The sequence below is a fragment of the Corythoichthys intestinalis genome, chromosome 1 (genome assembly GCF_030265065.1).
Source record: "Corythoichthys intestinalis isolate RoL2023-P3 chromosome 1, ASM3026506v1, whole genome shotgun sequence".
In the NCBI taxonomy this organism is placed as follows: domain Eukaryota; kingdom Metazoa; phylum Chordata; class Actinopteri; order Syngnathiformes; family Syngnathidae; genus Corythoichthys; species Corythoichthys intestinalis.
The window spans coordinates 10,786,108-10,806,945 of NC_080395.1; the positions used below are offsets into that span (position 1 = coordinate 10,786,108).

General features: G+C 38.6%; 1 protein-coding gene across 2 annotated transcripts; it reads right to left on the reverse strand.

Moving 5' to 3' along the window:
- Positions 1-1,040: 1,040 nt before the first annotated feature.
- LOC130913543 (oocyte zinc finger protein XlCOF6-like) lies at positions 1,041-14,449 on the reverse strand. Of its 2 annotated transcripts, none has more exons than XM_057832230.1 (3): positions 14,020-14,449; positions 9,584-10,246; positions 1,041-3,252 (listed from the first exon to the last, which is right to left on the reverse strand). In XM_057832230.1, the coding sequence occupies exons 1-3, from the start codon at positions 14,068-14,070 to the stop codon at positions 2,299-2,301; spliced, it is 1,668 nt and encodes a 555-aa protein (XP_057688213.1). In that variant the 5' UTR covers positions 14,071-14,449; the 3' UTR covers positions 1,041-2,298. The 2 variants fall into 2 exon arrangements, with proteins under 2 accessions (XP_057688213.1, XP_057688207.1); XM_057832224.1 differs by having other exon boundaries at positions 9,416-10,246.
- Positions 14,450-20,838: the final 6,389 nt, after the last annotated feature.

Here is a 20,838-nt window from a genome sequence, read left to right on the forward strand (position 1 = left end):
CCTAACTAGGGGTGCGACAAAATATAGAAATGGTGATATATTGTGATACTTTGTATCCCAAAAGGTTATCGATATGCTCCCGCCAAGAATCGATATCATTTTAAAAAGGTGTCAATGTTTTACCCCTTCTTGCCAAATGTATCACATTTGATACACTTAGAATTTCATGATTTTCAGAAATATTTCCTAAAAAATTAAAATAAAAAAAAAAACTCATGCATCTGCAGGTTCCATGAGGAAAAAAACTGGATTTAGCAAGGGTTATAGATATTAGAAGGCTTATTACACATATATATTTTTTCTTTTTTACAAATTTGGAAAAAAAAGGTTTCATTAAGGCCTTATTTTTCAAATTTTGTGATTCTCTGACAATTGCTTCATATTTCAGGCATTAAGGATGGGATGAACGAATGTTCATTCGCTGCCACCCTCCCAGTTCAAATGGATTGGACGTATACTAGTGATAAACTCATTCCAATTCACAGCGGAAGCTTGTTTTTCTGTTTATTAGTTGTTTGTAGAATATCCTAGAAAATTTCCTGACCAATATATCGATAATCGTTGTATCGCCATATCGTCAGATCATCGTCATTGTGAGCTTTTTATCGCGTATCGTATCGTGAGGTAACAAGAGGTTCCTACTCCTAAACCTAACAATAACTCGCTTCATTTAAAAGCATTGAAGCTTCTCAGGTTCACTTGGTTTAGCTTTTCTCGTTAGCCATGAGCCCTAATTATTCCAAAAGTATGGAATAAGACGAGTGTAAGGAAGAACTTTATTGAGGCGAAGTAGGTTGTGTCACTTGACTTTCATATAATTTCTTATAAGCATATACAGTAATTTAAAATTATTCATTTGTGTATTTTTTTAATTATATGATGTAAATGAATTGATGAATTAGTACAATGTTATTAAAAAAAAAACTAAATGGATTGAAAATACTAACAGACATACATATTGGCTATGTTCCCAAATGACACTCTAAATTTGATTTTTATAAGGAAAAGCAAACAGCCTTAAAATTGTTTACAGTAGAAGAAGTAAAAAAAAAAAAAAAAGTCAACCAGGCATGAACACAACTATTTAATAGCTATTATCAAAAGATCAAGTAATTACATAAATAATGTTTGCTAACCTGCTAAACATTAATCACATCTAAACACACCTGCTTTTATTGCCAGTGCTCTTCAGTACCTAATAAAATAAGATTGTTAAAACCATAGTGTAATTGACAAACAGAAGACATTTAAAATATGAGTGCCTGAAAGGAATGATTGTGGGGGTGGGCAAAATAGCCAGAAGTACGTGTCTGATAAAAAGACAGCCGGTAGGTGAGATGTCCAAGAAGTGGTGTGTTAAGGCAGCCATGGGAACTGATATCAAGGATAACACAGACGTCCACAACGTCAACGGTGGCCTATGTCAGTTTTTTCAACCAGTGTGCCGCTGCGCACTAATGTGCCATGAGATCGTCAGGAGTGCCACAAGTAATTATCTGATTTTTTTTTTTTTTTAATAATAACATTATTAGGGTTGCCCTGGCGGTATTTTAAAGGACACTCAGTGTTACAGCTGTCAAGTTTCCCTGCAATTTTTTGTTTTGCCAATAAGCCAAGCTGTTGTCTCGCTAAAGTTAATTGAATTTTTACATGATGCGCAAATGATTATTTTTTGTGTACATAATTTTTTTTCCTGTTGTCAATGTGCAATTCTTGGAAATATATTGTTCATAATAATTTGTTTAAAGGTTCACCATTTACCATTAATTAAAATGGTGAAATTCGTAAGTTTAATTAAGCTGTTTTCACACACATATACCAGGAAATTCCCGTGTAATGTGATGCGGGATTTACTCGCATCATTGCTTTCACACATGTAAAGATATCCTGGGAATGACGCGGGTTGGACACTTTCACAGACTTGTCCCATGTTGCCCACTGATGCTCTCTGTGTGGGACCGACAGCTGGCGAGAATATTGAGAAATTTAAATATACTGTACATAAAGTCATTTTGGAACATTTTTAGTTTGTGGTGTCCTGCAAGATTTTTTCCAATGGAAAAACGTGCTGTGATTCAGAAAAGGTTGAAAAATACTGGCAAGTCTATTGGAAAGCAATGAACGTGTCTTTGCCTGGACAGTGCCGAAATAGCGGAGAGCAGTGAGGACAACATCGTATGTGCAGAAAGACAGAAGCCGTCGTCTAAAGAAGCTTAAGGGAAACTGAATTAGGAAATTGAAATTCTTTTCCAACTGTAAATGTGGCAGGAATTAGAACATCTTGTCACACACTGAAATTCAAAGGTTTTTCCCTGTGTGGCTTCTTGCGTGTGCCACTAAATGTGCCTTCTGAGTGAATCTTTTACCACAAAGTGCGCAGTCAAACGGTTTCTCTCCAGTGTGTGTTCTCGCGTGGGATACCAAATGTGCCTTCTGAGTGAATCTTTTACCACAAAGTGAACAGTCAAAAGGTTTCTCTCCAGTGTGCGTTCTTGCGTGTCTGCTCAAAGTTCCCTTCATACGGAATTTCTGATGACAAACTGAGCAGGAATAAGGTTTTTCTCCAGTGTGTGTACGCGTGTGTCTTTTCACCTGATACTTGGAACGAAATGTTTTCTCACAAAATGAGCAGGCGAAAGGCTTGTCTCCAGTGTGTGTGGCTGTGTGTTTGTTTAAATTTCCCTTCTCTGTGAATCTTTTATCACAATATGTGCAGACAAAAGGTTTTTCTCCGGTGTGTGTACGCTTATGCTTTTCTAAATCAGTCCTCTGTGAAAATCCTTTGCCGCAAAGTGTGCAGGCAAACCGTTTCCCACCCGCACATTCTTTTGCGTCTCTTTTCAATGATGACTTGCTTAAGAATTTTGAAGCATTTTGGTCAAAGTCATCATCCTCCTCATCAGTGTTTAAGTCAGAAGAGTGGGACGTTACGTCGTCGCTGTCTGAAAGCGGAGCTAAGAGGCTGTCCGGTTGTGGTTGTTCCCCTCCTTTTGTTGTCAGGTGTTGAAATGAGCTGTCACTCAAATGTTTCGCTGCTCCGTTCTCTTCGCTTGGACCTCCATCGTCTTCACTCTTCACACTGATGGTCATTGGAAATGTGGGGATTTCATCTTTTTGTTCTTTTTTAATGCTGGGGGTCTCTAGCTCTGCCTTCTGTTTGATGTACGGCATCTCCGACTCCGACTCCTGTTTAATGTCGAGGGGATCGTGCTTCTCAGGGTGAAGATCTTCTACGGTGACGTCTGCGAGACACTGGGTGGGAAAAAAAAAATCACTTGATTCGCTAGAAGTCGAGCTTTTGCCCTGATTTTCATGTTGCATGTTTTCTATCGACACTAAGAACTCTTTAGCTGTCAATACAGTAAATAGACTTTATTATGCACATGCATTTGAAATCAACTCTTTCACTGCCTTTGAACTCACTGGCGGCCACTGACTGCACTAGGCGTCCAATTCATTTTGACCGGGAGGGGTGAATGAACGATCGTCTACCGCCGTCTGCAAAAATGCGCCTCCTTAAAAATATAAATTCACTTGTTTTCAGTGTAAATCTACTAGAAATGAGTGAAATTATCTGCCAGTGCTTCAAGTTAATTTCACTTACTTAGATTTCTTCAAAATAAGAAAATAGCTAGCTGAAAATGAGTTTAACATTTATTTTGAGCAAAACGTTAGTACAGGTTGTCCCCGGTTTACGAACGAGTTCCGTTTCTGCGCTGGCGATATTACCTGTATTTCCGCCTAAGTCGGAATCTTTAAAAAAAAAAACCCTTTATATTAAGAAAAAAAAAAACCAGTCCGAAAACATGTATTACACTCCATTGTACTGCCCTCAACAAGATGTCAAAGCCAAGTCCTAGCTAGACAGTGAGCTAAGCACCGAAATGATGTCAGACGTCCGTGTGGTTTGCTGACTTTATTCAGCTACTCATGACATCAACACTTGCAGAATGAAACTAAAATAAAATGAAAATAAATAAGTCTCATCTTCAATAACATTAATTCAAATTTGCATTTACAAGTAGCTGCTGATACAGCAAGAACAAACATTTAGCATGTATCAGTCATCGTCTGCACATCATGAAAAACAATCACGTAAACTCGCCCCAAGTATTCGACCACAATTGAAAACGCACAATAAACAATACAAGAGGGGTTATTATAGTTGTCGCCTCTGGATGCTTCACAAGCAACAAATGTGCGCACAGGCTTTGCGCAAACATGCACGCAGCGATCTAACGCCAGATTTAGGTTGAAAAAGTACGAAAGCTGTACCGTAAAAAACAGGAAGGATTGTCTCAGGAGTGATTTGTTCAAGGATTCAAAGTAATTATTACTGGTGCACGATAATTATTGGTCCGATAATTATCGGTCCGATAATAGGAATTATGACGTCATCCCGATAAATCCAGTAACATTTATAATAGGACCGATAATATGTACTGTTCTGGCTTTACAGTTTCTAGTATGGGAACTCAGTTGACCATTTGCGGGCCATTGCTCCCACCTGCTGGTCTGAATAATTCACTGCATCTATTTTTTTGTTACAGCAGTTTGGTTCAATCACTTACACATTGCGATGTCTAGCGGGAGCATTGACAGTCGTGAATGCTTTCTGTTAGGTTTCCACCTCGGAAATAAATGGAAGTATTTTATGTTTACTTTAACATATGGATGTGCAATATATGTTTACTTCTGTGGTGAAGGGTCATATGTACAGAACTTCATAAGTTGTGTTATATAAGCCAGCCAATGCTTTAGTAGCTCAAGCTAGTGTGCTATGCTATACATATAATAGTTGTGTATATAAGTTTATTGTGCAGTTTGTTATATATTGAGTATTGAATATGTGTATTTTTCTGATGTACTTTCACAATATTAAGACGAGTGTCTTCCCATAAAAGCAAGGAAAGACCAAGCCTTGTGGTTTATGGAAGTGCATTCATTCTTAGCTGGCTGTCGGGCAGTGCAGAAGTGAAACGCACTGTTTTGTTCATGTCATTATGAAAAATCTGATGAGATCAAAGGCAAATCTATGTTGAATCCACAACTAGTTTTTTTTGTTTTTTTTAACCTCAAGGTGTTCAAAAACTCTTGACTTGTTAGATTCCTATGAGACATCTAGACCTCTAAGGTCGTCTGGAACCGGTCTTCTGCATATTCCAAGAACAAGAACCAAGCAGGGTGAGGCAGCATTTAGTTATTATGCTCCTCACCTCTGGAACAAGTTACCTGAACGTCTGAAGTATGCTCAAACTGTTAGCTCTTTTAAATCTGGGCTAAAAACGCTTTTGTTTAGCACTGCATATCCATAACTGTCTATACAGTATATTTCAATCTACTTGCTTTCTATTTCTCTTGTGCTTATCTCCATTGCTGATTTAAATTATTATTATTAGTAGTAGTTTTTGTTTTATTTTTGTTTTATTTTTATTTATTTATTTTTATTCCATTTGTGATTAAATGCGATCTTTTGTCTTGGTTTTTACGTTCTATTGATTTAAATGTGATTTTTATGATCTTCATGTGATGTAAAGCACTTTGAATTGCCTTGTGTTGAATTGTGCTATATAAATAAATTTGCCTTGCCTTGCCTTTGAGAAGCAGGAAGTTATCGATATCAGTTTCAAAAAATGGATATCGCGCACCCCTAGTAATTATTATATTTTTTGTACCATGCATGCATTTTGAAACGTTGTGAAAAAAATCAGTAGGAGAAATTAGCAGCTACGGCATTGGCGTCATAGTTCGCAATATTTACGCAAAATAAATGCTAACTGCAAGGGTCTTTGCTTTTTTGACAAAGAATCATGACTGTTTTACATCTATATCTATAAAGAATTCAGGGATTTAAGCATTTATTCTCAAGACTTTTCAACAGAAAAAGTGCTTTGTTTTCATAAGGCCGCTGCTACAGTGGCTTAAAGACTAGCAGCACATTCGACATATTTACGTAAAATAAAAGCTGACTGCCCAGTTCTTTGCTCTTTTAACAAAGAAGCAAAACTGTTTTACGTCCATATCTATAAAGAATTCAAGGATTTAAACTATATTCACAAGAATTTTTAACGGAAAAAGCTCTTTTCATAAGGCCGCAGTTTCAGTGGCTTAAAGACTAGCAACACATTCGACATATCTACGTATAATAAATGCTAACTGCCCGTTTTTTTCGCTTTTAACCAAGAATCGAGACTGTTTTACGTCCATATCTATAAAGAATTCTGGGATTTAAGCATTTATTCACAAGAATTTTCGACGCAAAAAGCTCTTTGTCTGTGTTTCCACTCGGTCAGCTTTGACGGCTATAAGCCCCCAATTAATCGGCCTGCACCCCGTGTACCATCAATATCATTATAAAGTCTATGGATGTATGGACTTAATAAAAGTAAACATAAATATTTACTTAAATTAGTGGAATAATCTGATGCAATCCCTGGTCCGGTACGTCATAAACCGGGGACTACCTGTATCGAGCTGGGTGTCAATGCCAACATTCAGAAGTAAAATAGCGAAAAGCAGTAAGCTCGAAGTAAGTTATAGATCCCACTCACATGACGTCACAACCACGCCTCTGCGCCATATTGTCCGTCAGCTCGTCGTGTTTACGCATTACCGCTACGTAAATTCCTCCTATTATGGCGTGTTTTTCTGCTCGTTAACATTATTAATCAAAATGGTGAAGGTGTGCGTGGCGGTTGGTTGCAGTAACAGAGAAGACAAACGGAGAGACTTGCAGTTCTACCGTATTCCGAGAGACCCGGAGAGGAGAGCGAGATGGACTGCTGCAATTCGAGGAGAGAACTGGGCACCAAACGATGACCACGGATTATGTAGTAGTCATTTTATATCTGGTAAAATGCATTTAATATATATTTAGAGGGTTTTGGGCTGACAACCACAATTAACATCATTGCGAGGCTAATCGCCGACAACATACAGTTTCAAATTCAAGATGCTTATTTCTTCCACCATCATTATTTTTTGAATAATATTTAGCTGGTAAGAAGTGAAAGAAGCTGGCCTCGTCTACGGATCATCAATTAAACAGGGGTGTCCAAACTTTTTGCAAAGGGGGCCAGATTTGGTGTGGTAAAAATGAGGGGGGGGGCTACCTTGGCTGATTTATGTAGAACAATATATTTAAACAAATTTTAGCAAGCCCTTCTGTGTGTCACATTTGCTTTATTATTTTCTTTTAATTGATAATTTCAACAATCTCGCCTTTGTGGCGTTCGCAGGCTCTTGTGAAATACTGCTGCTGTGAAATTAAACTAGCTTCAAGTTGCTTTCATTTCTCGCTGCGTATCTTCCCTGTAATGTTGTCGTGAATGTCAGCGTGTCTTGTTTGATAATATCGCTTCACATCGAACTGTTTGAAAACAGCGACTGTCTCTTTGCAAATGAGGCAGACACAGTTGTTGCGTATTTTATTGAAGAAATAGTCCAATAAGCACCTATCCTTGAAGCGTCGGCCATCGTATTCAACTTTTTTTTTTTTAATTGATTGTCGCCATTTTAGAAAATTGAAAGTAAAGGGTCACACGGGGTAATGTAGCTTAGAGTGCTGCTCTTAAAGTTTTTCAAAGTTTCGTGAGAATAGGCTGAGTTTCTGTGGACAAGATAGTTGTAGATATCAGTGTAGTAGATGTCAGGCAGAGACGGCGAAGACAGCGGGTCGAAAAATATCGATTTAGGCATCAAATATGGATCTGGCAAATGGATCGACCGAAGCTTTTCCACATAACGCCTTTTATGCAACACATCCAATGAGTTTACAGCGTCTGAAAGCACCTGGGCTTCCATGAATTGCACTGTAAATTGCACGATAAATTGAGACCATTGAGAATACGGACACAAAATGACGGACAATATGGCGGCACAATACAGCGACACGTCATTGTGTGACGTTGGTGAGTGGGGTCTACAGTATGTAACAATCTCAACAGAAAGACACGTAATGCAATTCATTCAATAAAAAAAAAAAAGCAGAATATTGGCTAGTTGTGAAGAAGAACAGGACCTGCAAAATCATTTCAAAAACTGAATAAGGAAATCGAAATGCTTTTTCCGCTTTAAATGTGGCAGGATCAGAATATTATGTCACACACTGCAATTCAAAGGTTTTTCACCAGTGTGACTTCATGCGTGCAATACTAAATTCTACTTCTGGGAGAATCTTTTACCACAAAGTGAGCAGTCAAAATGTTTCTCGACAGCAGTGGTTCTTAACCTGGGTCCAATCGAACCCAAGGGGTTCGGTGAATGTTAAGACAATAGGCTCCGTGTTTTTGGAAGCTGACTACATCTTGGCAAAGTGGCAATTTAAATCAGGTTTTGGACAGGTTAGTCCCCAATTTAAAGCTTTATTCCAATTCTTTCAACTGCTAGTCCTCTATCTGATGGGAGAAACTAGTTTGGTCAGTGGAAGGTTGACTCTCGCTTAGTATGAGGAAGTACCAGACCTACGAGCGGTGTGCACTGTGTTGACATTACAAAAAAAAAAAAATGGTGTCACATTTTACACCATGAAAATAGTATGTGAGGCAAGGATACGATAGAAAGACAATGTCGACATGAGTTTAATTTTCCAACGTGATAAGCAAATCAAAAGGCAAAATTATTTGTTGTAAATTAACTCTTTATTGAATTTCTGAGAAGATTCATGTTTTTTTTTTTTCTTCATTAAAGACTTTGCAAATTTGGCGATCGTTTTTTGAAGGGTGTTTCATTTAATTTGATACAATTTGAGATGTAAACATGACAGAAACTGCATGGTCGAGGTTAATGCAACCAAGCAGGTTTAATGTTGAACACTGTAAGATACATTCCTTTAAATTTGAATGAAAAGTTCTAAGATATGTGCATTGGGCCAGTCTTGGTACAGTGGTCTGCTGATGTTTCAAGCATAAAGATAAAAGCATGCATTTTGGCCTGTTTAAAAACATTCTGTCCAAATGAAAAGAAATTTGATTGGAAATTCGCTTAGGTTTTAGCTTGCTAGCTTTTAGACATATATTAATTTTAAATTTAAATTTAAAAAAAAAAAAAAAAAAAAAAAGATTTTACTCATTCCAAAGGGTTCGGTTAATGCACGTGTGAAACTCATGGGAGTTCGGTACCTTTAGCGAGGTTAAGAACCACTGCTCCACAGTGTGTGTTCTTGCATATTTGCTTATCTGTTATGACAAACTGAAACGGAGTAGGAAAAAGGCTTTTCCCCGGTGTGTAAACGCATGTGTAGTGTTAACTGTGGCTTACGACCAAATCTTTTGTCGCAAAGAGAGCAGGCGAAAGGCTTCTCTCCAGTGTGGCTTCTTGCGTGAGAGACTAAATTGCACTTCTGAGCGAATCTTTTACCACAGTGTGTGCAGACAAAGGGCTTTTCTCCAGTGTGTGTACGCGTGTGTCTTGTCACCTGAGACTTTGAACGAAATCTTTTCTCACACAATAAGCAGGCGAAAGGCATCTCTTTAGTGTGTGTTCTTGCGTGTCTGTTTAAGTTGATCTTCTCGGTGAATCTTTTACCACAACACGTGCAGACAAAAGGCTTTTCTCCCGTGTGTGTACGCATGTGTGTTGTCACCTGATACTTCGAAAGAAATCTTTTCTCACAAAATGAGCAGGCGAAAGGCTTCTCCCCAGTGTGCGTTCTTGCATGTCTGTTTAAATTTCCCTTCTCGGTGAATCTTTTACCACAATATGTGCAGACAAAAGGTTTTTCTCCAGTGTGCGTACGCTTATGCCTTTCTAAATCAGTGTTCCAAGTAAATCTTTTGTCGCAAAATGTGCAGGATAACGGTTTCCCACCCGCACATTCTTTTGCGTCTCTTTTCAATGATGATTTGTTTAAGGATTTGGAAACATTTTGGTCAAAGTCATCCTCCTGCTCATCAGTGTTAAAGTCAGAAGAGTGTGACGTTACGTCGTCACTGTCCGAAAGCGGAGCTAGGAGGCCGTCCGTTTGCGATCGTCCCTCTCCTTTTGCTGTCTGGTGCTGAAATAAGCTGTCGCTGGAAGGTTTCGCTGCTCCGCTCTCTTCGCTTGCACCTCCATCTTCTTCGCTCTTCACACTGACGCTTACTGGAAACTTGGGGATTTCATATTCCTTTTCTTCTTCTTTAATGTAGGAGGTCTCTAGCTCCGCCTCCTGTTTGATATACTGCATCTCCGACTCAGACTCCTGTTTAATGTGGAGGGGATCGTGCTTCTCAGGGTGAGGATCCTCTACAGTGACGTCTGGGAGACACTGGCGAAAAAAAAAAAACAAAGTTACGTGATTTGCTGAAGTCGAGCTTGTGCCGTGTTTTTTGGTTGATAATAATAAAGATGCATTTTCACAGATCAAAGGCAAAATCATGTAATCATATTAGAGCTGAAACGAATACTCGAGCAACTCGAGTAACTTGAGTTTAAAAACTGATCCGAGTAATTTTATTCACCTCGAGTAATCGTTTATTTTGACAACTCTAAGCATCACGTTTTGCTCTGACTACTTTTAATGCGGGACAACGCGCTGATGTCACGTGCGTAGAGGAAGGAGCAAAAAAAAAAAAAAAAAAACGCCAACATTGCTAAATACTAGCCCGCACAATGCTACGTTGGTAGCAGGTAGCGTCTGATGAGTCTCATAGAGATCACATGTATGTTGAACTAGATGCGAAATGACAGACTCGGCCGCCATCTTAAAACAGTAGAGCGCTAAGCGCTAATAAATAAGATTAACGTTACGGTCACTAGCTCATGTAACGTTAGCCCTGCGGAGGGCTAGGTTTCTATTAATTATGACCACTGTCGATGCATGGCTAAAGTGTCTTACATACAGGCTTTAACATAACATAGCGATGTGGAGTGATGAGGGTGTAAAATAAAAAAACTCAATAATGCTAACTATCAATTTTAGCTTAGTAGTCATTGCTGGATAAACACCAAGTAGCACTGGTCCCTAATGTGCTCCAATACAGCCTGTATCATACATTTATTTTGAACACTGCAAAAACTCAAAATGCTATCAGGACTTACAGTTTAGAGTAATTTAAAACTTAACTAGAACATAAAAATGGCTTGTCACTAATAGAAGTTCAATTGAAACACGTGGGAAAAAATCCTAACTTTTAAGTGATGTGTGTTGTCAAGCGTAACGGCATTTTTAGGAATATATACTGTATATATATATTTTTTTAATAAGATCTAAAGGTTTTTTGAGTGAAAGCAGTGAATTAGTCTTTTTTTTTTTTAATTCTAGTTGCATCTGAGATGCAATTGTTGGCTGTTTTTAACAATATACATCAAAAATAAAGACATTGATTGACTGAAAATGGTTCAAGATTGGATGAAATGTCTTGTTTTCTCATGTATAAATATAACTGCTCTTCACCTAAAAATATATTTGTTTTTTCCGATTACTCGATTAATCGATAGAATTTTCAGTCGATTACTCGATTACTAAAATATTCGATAGCTGCAGCCTTTAACCATATCCTTTCAACCAATCGCATCCCTTGTTAATACTTTTCTATTAGCTCGTTTTTTGTTTTTTTTGTGTCGACGACAAAATAACTTTTCTTCTTTTCTATTCCTCTTCACCATCACTTTCTTGGAGGACATAAGTGAAGAAAACTTAAGACGTAAGCTCCCGAGACGCCACAGGGTAATCTTCCAGCCGGAATTGCAAATGAAGAGGACGTCACATATACATATATTGTACAGTGTTAGCCAATTGGATATTAGGAAAATGCTCAGTAATAACCAATGGCAGAGCATCTTTGAGCACGTAACTTTCAGTAAACTCCAGGAGCTGCGAGTAGCATCTCATACACGCAGCTGTCATACTGTGCTTTATTGTTGCCTTTCGTACGGATGGGCTGAAGCTCTGGATGCTTTCTCAAAAGCCCTGGATCTTACGAGCCACGCTCTCGCTTCTGAGCTGGTATAAGTATAATGTGCAGTATTGGAGTACACCAGATTGGCAGCATGTGCAGGACAGCCTGTCTGTCAGTGATTCTCCATTATTTTCTGTTGCGCCCCCCCCAACTCTCTGCCACCACCGTAAATATACTGCAGTAACATTTGTCTATAAAATTCTTATTATCATGTATGTACACCTCAGCATAACACTGTGTCCTTTTTAATGATAAAGAAAAAACAAAAGTAAAAAAAAAAAAAAGAACACATCCGTACTGTAAAAATAGACTCAAGATATGTTTTTTGACCGTTTGATTCTGAAAAGAAAAAAAAAAAAAAAGAATACAATCAATAAATAATCATTAATTCAAATTGATTAGCAACATTAACTCAAGAGGACAATAAGCCGAACAATTTTACTGAAAAAACAAGAATTACTCGAACAAAAACGACAGTGTCATTAGACAGCGAGACAGTTTTTATTATTGCTGCAGGCAGTATCAGCTCCTTTGCTGCGGTGTTGGGTTATTTTGCATCGAGCAACTTGGTATGCCACCTTATGTGATGCTGACAGTGCTCGCTGGCTTACTGATGTAACACTGACAAAGCAGGACGATTGTTGGCAATATTCGGCAAATTTTCGCTGAAAAAAAAAAAAAAAACATTCCTGCTGTCCGTTGCGAACATTTTTAGTAAAGATACACGATAATATCGGTCACCGATAATTATTGGCCGATAATGGCAATTATGATGTAACACAGATAATCTAGATAATAAAAAAATTCAACCGATAATGCAATCCGATAATTATATATTTAGCCTCCAGATGTGCGCAACCGAAGAATTCAGCACACCGCCTCTTCAACCCCTCCCCTCTCTGAAGCCCCTGAGAGAGGAGGGGTTGAGGAGGCGGAGTTACACAACAAGAAGTAGTTGAATATTGTGGCGGCTGTTACTAAAAAAAAAAACGATGCTCTCGCCATCTGCGAAACATGTACCGCAGATGTTCCACGAGGCGGAAAGAAAGTGTTCTCATTCAAAACCACTAACCCAGCAGCCAGTTAAAACTGCATCACAAAGATTTTTGGAACGAATACGAGGCTGATGCTAACGGTAATGCTAAAGCTATTGTAAACACAAACTAAGTTAAACTACAGGACTTGTGATGATACAGAGTCGGGCTGTTTGGGAATGCAGCCCAAGGCGGGTGGTAAATTTGCATCTAAGGCTAAACACCGGCACGACTGGAGACCGATAGTCGGCGAGGCGGGCCGAGCCCAGTTCCCCGGCTTCGGGACCTCCGGCGAACACCATGGTTTCTCGAGCGTTCCCCCACGGCGTGCGAGCAGAGCCAGGACCCGAATACGCAATGGCGAACCGGCTTAAAACTGACTAGTTTTAAGGAGGTGTGTTTTGCAGTGTATTAATGTTATATATGTTACGAATGGCTTACTTTTAAAGGCATTTTTGTGCAACTTAGGTATTTACTCTGTAAGTAATTGTTTTCCAAAGGTTTTACACAATGTCAGACAATCTGTCATTATTTAGATGTTGGAATTGACGACTTGTTCATATTTTATGTTGAAAAAAAAAAAGAGCAATAAATTATATTTTTGCACAGTAATATTTTCTTTTGTGTATACTTTAAAATATTACATAAATCTTTTAATAGAATTATCGGCTGGAGATTATCGGTTATCGGTTGGAATGAGGAGGAAATTATTGGTATCGGTTAAAAAATGTATTATCGCCCCACGGTTTGAGAAGTACTGGTCCAGAAGAAGTGTTTGCCCCTCGTCGCTGACAGCATCTACAAGCGCCTCAGGACGGCAAATGAAGGGAAGTTTAGCTGGATTGGACGTCTACTAGAGATAAACTCATTCCAATTCACAACAGAAAGGTGAAAAAGCTAAAGCTTGTTTTTCTGTTTATTGCATGTTTTGTTGAATATCCTACATTATTTCCTTCCTGGCTCATGTCTCGACAATACCGTGCGATCGTTCTCGTGAGCCTGAAATCGCAAGTCAGAAATGGGAATTTTGACCTACAGTCACACCATTCCAAGTCTGTTATTGCATAAGAAGTAAATCAAAGAAAAAGCTTATGCCGTGATCTTACCTGGATTTTCTTTGGTTTTTCAGTACCTCGACTTGTCCTGGATATCCTCATCTTGCACGTCGCTAGTCTTTTGACTGATGTTTGGGATTGCGTTAGCTTTCAGTCAGTATTGTTTTGTAGCATTTTGAAGACAAGTCGAGAAGCATCTTATAAGGCTAACCGAGCGACCCCTCTCCCCCCCTTAAAACAAAATTTACAAATCAGAAGTGGCTTTAAGCTAAAGCAATAGAAATGCGTTAACGTGCTTTGGCTAGCGAGTTAAGCTAAACAAAACAAAGTTAAGTAAGCCTGTGAAGCTTCAACACAAAGCCAAACGACTTCCACTACACTAAGTTCTTACTTGGGTTCTAACCCGATGAGAATGCTCTAAAGGAGCTCGTTTGTTTTGGTTAGAAGGACACAAGAAAACAGAAAGTCTAGCGAGGGTACACGGATGTTGCGTCAAGTGAACCGGAAGTATAAAAGTTCAGTCACTGAAACTTCAATGTAATACGTTAGCGTTTGGAACCAAAACCACTTCACATCAAGGGACTCCAAAAATATTGAATTAATACAATAAACATATACGAGTCATAACTGTCAATAACTCAATTTTGAAGGCTCAGAACTTAATTTTATACATTGAAGGTTCCGTCTTTATTCAACTTACTGTCCTGATTCCGCTGAAATTCTTCCATCAGGGAACAAAATAATGGAAACGGGTCATTTTAAAGCATTGAAGCTTCTCGGGCTCAGTTAGTTATGAGGCTTAATTATTCCAAAGGAGTCCAAGGAAGAACTACATCGAGGCGAGTTGAAGGAACGGTCAAGAGAGGTCGCTGTTGGCGAGAAGCCTCGACTCAAAGCAGGTTGTTTCACTTGACATTAATAAATAAAATATATAATTGCTTATATATCTTTGCATAAATTATTAATTTGTGTATTTTTTAAATTGTATGTTATAACTGAATTCATAAATTTATACAACGGTAATAAAAACTAAAATAATGAATTAAAGATACAGAAATACACATCCGCAAGGTCCCCAAGTGACTAAAGTTTTTATATCGAATAGAGAAGAGCACTAAAAAATGTTTTTTGGTAGCCATTGGCTATTGCCTAGCATTCCTGGCATCCAATTGGCTAACAGGGACCTCTACTGTATGTGTATGTATGTATCTCGGCGCCCTCTTTATTCACACCTCGTGTTTTGACAGCTTTGTATGAGTGTATTAACTTTTATTCTTTACTCTATTCATTTTTCACATCATGCACAACTCTGATTGTATTGTAATAGCCCCGAATGGAGGAATAGAAAGGAGAGGAGTCAGTGATTACTGTCCCACTTTATTGTGGCAAAAATAGAAAATAATAAACAAAATAACAGAGGCATCCGCAACATGCGACTGCTCACGTTCCTCTCACGCCGTTCTTCCCCCCGCCTTGCTTCCCGCTATGTCAAGACTCTGCAGTCTGATGGCCTCTTAAAGGGCCCGCACATAGTTACGGACACGACAGTATGTTTATTGTGCAATAATCAAATTGTAATCTGTATTTTTTTTTTACATGTTTGATGCATTTTTATGTATTATAAAAGATTTATGTCCACATTTTGGGGGACTTGGAACGGATTAGGGCACTTACATGGAAAACGCGTCTCTACTTACAGAATTTTCAGGTTACGAAACTACCTGCAGAACCAATAAGTAAGGAGAGGTTCCCCTGTAATTAGAACCAGCTGATTTCAAATGTGGTATTGTTTTTTCCTAATTGGCTTTTTTTCTTTCCAGACCTTTAAAGTTTCAGTCTTACCAGTCAGCAACCTGTGGCTCTGGTGCCGCATGCGGCTCTTTGAACCCTCTGATGTGGCTTAGTTTTTTTTTTTTTTTTAATAAATGGTTGTTCAGAATTCATTCATTGCGAAATTCAAGTCAGAAGCTTCTTTTTAGTAGGCAGATAATGACAGGCTAACTGTTTTGTCTGTTTATTAACAGAACACTCATGTATGAATTCACCAACTATGTAAAGTTACGGTTGCCACTCGGAAAATCTACCCCCAAGTTTTTGCGCCATTTACAGACGCAAAGCCTACTGAAACAAATCAAATATGCAACATATTTATGTAAATATAAAATTGTGCTGTTGCAATAATTTCAAATGTCTACATGTACAGAAAATGCAGCTTCAGTGATGTCTTTTCTGTAGAAACCGGGTCAAAATGGCTCTTTGAGTGTTAAAAGATTGCCGACCCGAGTTATACGCCGCTTTCATAATGGCAGAACGAAAACGTAAGTGTAAAACTGATCCAAATGTACTGTGCTACACATTTGTGGCGAGTATATGCTGGGAGAACAGCGTCGAGGCATTACGAGTTTCATTAAAAGATTATTTTGGCATGAAAATAGGGTAGCAAGCCTTGGGCTCCGCACCAATGTTGTGTCTCATATACTGAGAGTTTGAGGAAATGGACCAACCATTAGATGAAATCAATGCAATTCGGGATTCCAATGGTGTGGTTAGAGAATAGATTAGCCAATAGAACGTATAAATACGTTCTATTTTTAATTGTTTCAGTGTCCCAAAGATGTATTTATACGCCTTTTACATTTTTTTTTTCATAAGAGACATTTCTGGGTTCTGATTCAACTGAGCTCCAAAACACAAAGCAGAAAATCCATTTTAAAGCAATTAAACTGGCCACTGGATGGCAGTAGCGCATTTGGTAAGACCCGCAATCCAATTCAGCGGCAACGAACGCCCGGGCCACAAGGCTGGGGCGCCGGTGGAAGGATGCCTGGCGGCGGACGACTGAGCAGAACAAACGAGAGGACGCCCGGAATGCCAGGCGTTGGACGACCGAGCAGAACGACCGGAACCACCAGTGCAGCGGACGATGTCGTTGAGTCCGTGCTGCCCGCTGAGCAGACCTCGCAGAGACTCAAAAAAAAATCCATCTTCATGCTTCATGCGACAGGTGGCAATGAGGGAAAAGTTAACCCGGCTGTCACCGCCACAACAGCGTCATCTCAGTTATGTGCAGTGTTGGGCACCTTACTTTAAAAAAGTAATTAGTTACAGTTACTCACTACTTCTTCCAAAAAGTAACTGGGTTAGTAACTGAGTTACTTTATATTAAAAGTAACTAGTTACCAGATAAAGTAACTATTTCCGTTACTTTAAAAAACAAGTTGTTGTATTTCAAAGATTTTGACATTTTCTGAGCAGTATTCGAGTCAGTTGAGTAGAGAAGAACAGACAGGTAGTTGTGTTATAGAACCTTGTATTATTTATTGCACCTCACCAGCAACAGATTTATCCTACACTTGAAGTGCAACAAAAATAAACTGATTTGAATTGCTTACCACAGATGTAAAGAAAAGCTTTGCCCCGTGACATACACTTTACATGCACGTTGTTTCCTTTAATTTCAACCAATTTGAAATAGTGTTTATATCTCCACCTTGTAAAGGAAACATTTTCCTCTGAAGGCTCTGCCATCATATCCCTCTGCATCTGTTTTGCGTGTATGTGTTTGCCGCACTCGCTGTTCCGGTTTGTGTGTTCGGCCATTCCTTGCTACGCGGCGAAAACGTCCTACACAATGCTCAGCGCGCTTGCGCAAGCATCCGCACACATGCGCACATCGGTTAGAAGTGGTGATTGCTCACTATTTTTGTTTTTATTTAGTTATTTAGAACCTTTTCATTGCCTCAAAAATCATTTTTGCATGTATTACCCTCTTATACTTTTAACCATTGTGTTTTTTTGTGTTAGCTTTGAAGCAGTTGACCACATTAGTCACGTAGCGTATTTAAACAGTCCTTATGTGATATAACTACTTTTAAGTATTTTCTTAAGGCATTTTTTTGTACGATCTGCCTGTATGCATCTAAACAAAACAAGTTTAGAGCGCACAGTAGTACTTTGGGTGTCAAATTCGACTAATGTAGGACATTTCGCCGATGTAAGAGATTTTGGCAGAACACCGGCTCTGAAGTACGTGCGCTATTAGGCTCGAGCGTTTACGTCACAGAATGGGGATCACGTGAGATTAGACAACAACGCAGCCATACTGGAAGCAGGTCTGGCTCGCGGGACATTAAACTTTAACTTGCCAGTTCGATAGAGAGACAAACTGGTTACGAAGGCGAAGAACAGGTATGTGATCAAACTTAAGGATGTGAATAATGTTGACCCTTACGAGCAAGCCGAAAACAAATTGAGTAAAGATGTTGACGGGCTTCCACCATTACGCAAAATGGACATTCTGCTGTATTTATTGTTTGCTGTATGTTATTAAACTCATGAGCGATTACAAAATTACAAATCGCTACGAACAGTTTTGCTGCGGATGGGTGCAGGACCTGCACATTATGACCGTATCAAGCGGCAACGCCATCGTTCTTCCATAGGTAGGCTCTGTGTGTTTACTATTTTCATTGTCATGAACCTTAATGCACCCCAAGTCTTGGATGACAAATAAACAGAGCAGAGTGGACTCGCTACGGCTGGTAGTTTCTTCAATTTATTCAAGTAACGCACCGCTTTTGACTGTCAGTAACAGTAACGGCGTTGTAAAGGCGGAAAAATTATTAGTTAGATTACCCAGTTACTGAAAAAATAACGCTGTTGCATAACGGCGTTATTTTTTTCCCCAACTCTGGTTATGTGTAAATAAATTGTTACTTTGCTATCAAAAGCTCTATTTGTCTTGTTGTTTATGTTATTTTGTAGAAGAAAAACATTATTCAGATGTTTGGGATGTAACTAAAGCAAAAAATAGCTGTGTTAAAGTCAAAGTTATGTTTGAAATGTATGCTTTCACAAAAAGCTCAATTTCTGTTTTTTCATCAGAAATTGGAAAATTGCTCAAACTAAGCTATTTTCTAATGCTGATTTGATTTTAATGCTGAAAGAATGGAAAAAGATATGAACTTTTTTTTCCTGCTGAAAGAGTCTAATTTTTCTTTTGGTGGGTTCCATGTTTATATAGCAATAGAACAGAATTGCAAAATCAGTCAAAATCCAGTAGAACGGCCGGGAGTGAAGGGCCTTGCTCCGGTACAAATGGCTGGGAGTGAATGAGTTAACATGGCAGGCTTTACATATATGTTTCCATAATTTTGCTAAAGTTAATATGTTTATGATGTAATTCAACGATATTTGAAGTTTCTCTGGTTCAATTTATTGACATAAATTGTTATCGGATACAAAAGCATTTTCTGTTCAGAGGGAAATAATCCATACAGATATTTTAAAATATTCTCATTAAGAACATCCAAACCCAGGGACGATAGCAGGTGCCTCTAGAGCAGACATGTCCAAAGTCCAGCTCGGGGGCCAAATGCGGCCCTCGGTCAAATTTCATCCGGCCCCCAGCCTCTGTCATAATAATCATTAACATCTGGCCCGCATAGACTTAATATATTGGTCAACAGTACTGCTACCAGCATATGAAGTAGCTTATACACTGAATGCTGCTCCTCATTTACCCACTAAAAGGCAGCAGCACTCTAAGCAACATTACCCCGTGTGACCCTTTACTCCCAATTTTCTAAAATGGCGACATTCAACAAAAGCTGTTGACTGCGACGGCCGACGCTTCAGGGATAGGTGGAAATTGGACTATTTCTTCACTAAAATACACAACAGCTGTGTCTGCCTCATTTGCAAAGAGACAGAGCGCTGTTTTTAAATAGTTCAATGTTAGGCGATATTACCAGAGGTGATATTACCAAACAAGACACGCTGACATGTACGAAAAGATTACAGGGAAGAAGCGAGAAATTGAAGCAACTTGAAGCTAGTTTAATTTTACAGCAGCATTATTACATTACATATAATAGCAGTATTTCGCAAGAGCCCGAGAGTCGAAAGAGAACGCCACAAAGGCTAGTTGCGAGATTGTTGAAATTATTAATTTAAAAAATCAGGGCTGCAGCTATGTATTATTTTAGTAGTTGATTAATCTATGAACTAGTTAGTTCGAATAATCGAGTAATCGGATAAGGAACATGAAAAATTAAAATACCTTAGCTGAGCCTCAAACGGTACAGAAAATGAATAAGGAGTGACAAAAGAACAATGGCTAACTTACATAGCAAATGTCTGCTAGCTTAAATGCTATAAAACACAAACGCTTTTTCTTTTTTTTTTTTACAATGCTCTTGACAAATGGTTCAGACAAATATTCCCACACAAAAAAAACCTGCTAAATATACCGATAAACTAAATTACGAATGCATTTAAAAAAAAAAAATGCTCAAACAAAAACTTGGCTTATGTTGGTTTTAACATGGAGCAGCTGGATTCAGCCATGTGAAATGAGGCAGACTAGAGGGCAGTGTATCTCTTTAATTAAACGAATACTCGAAGCAGCAAAATTTAATTCGAATCTTTTTTCTTTAATCGATTCATCGTTTCAGCACTAAAAAAAATAATAAAGCAAATGTGACACACAGAATGGCTTGCTAACATTTCCTTAAATTTATTGTTCTACGTAAAGGATGTCAGCCAAGGTCGGCCCTCCACATTTTTACCACACCAAATCTGGCCCCCTTTGCAAAAAGTTTGGACACCCGTGCTCTAGAGCCACATGCGGCTCTTTAGTGCTGCCCTAGTGGCTCCCTGGAGCCTTTTCAAAAAGTTTGAAAATGAAAAAAAAAAAAAAGGTGGAAAAAAAGGTAATATGGTTCACAAAAATTGTTTTACAATGCTGGAAAATGTGTAGAATAAAAAATTACAAGGCAATAAAGTGAAAGCAATGTTTAAATGCTGGATGTTAAAATATACTGTACAGCAGGGGTGGGCAAACTATTCCACAAAGGGCCGCAGTGGGTG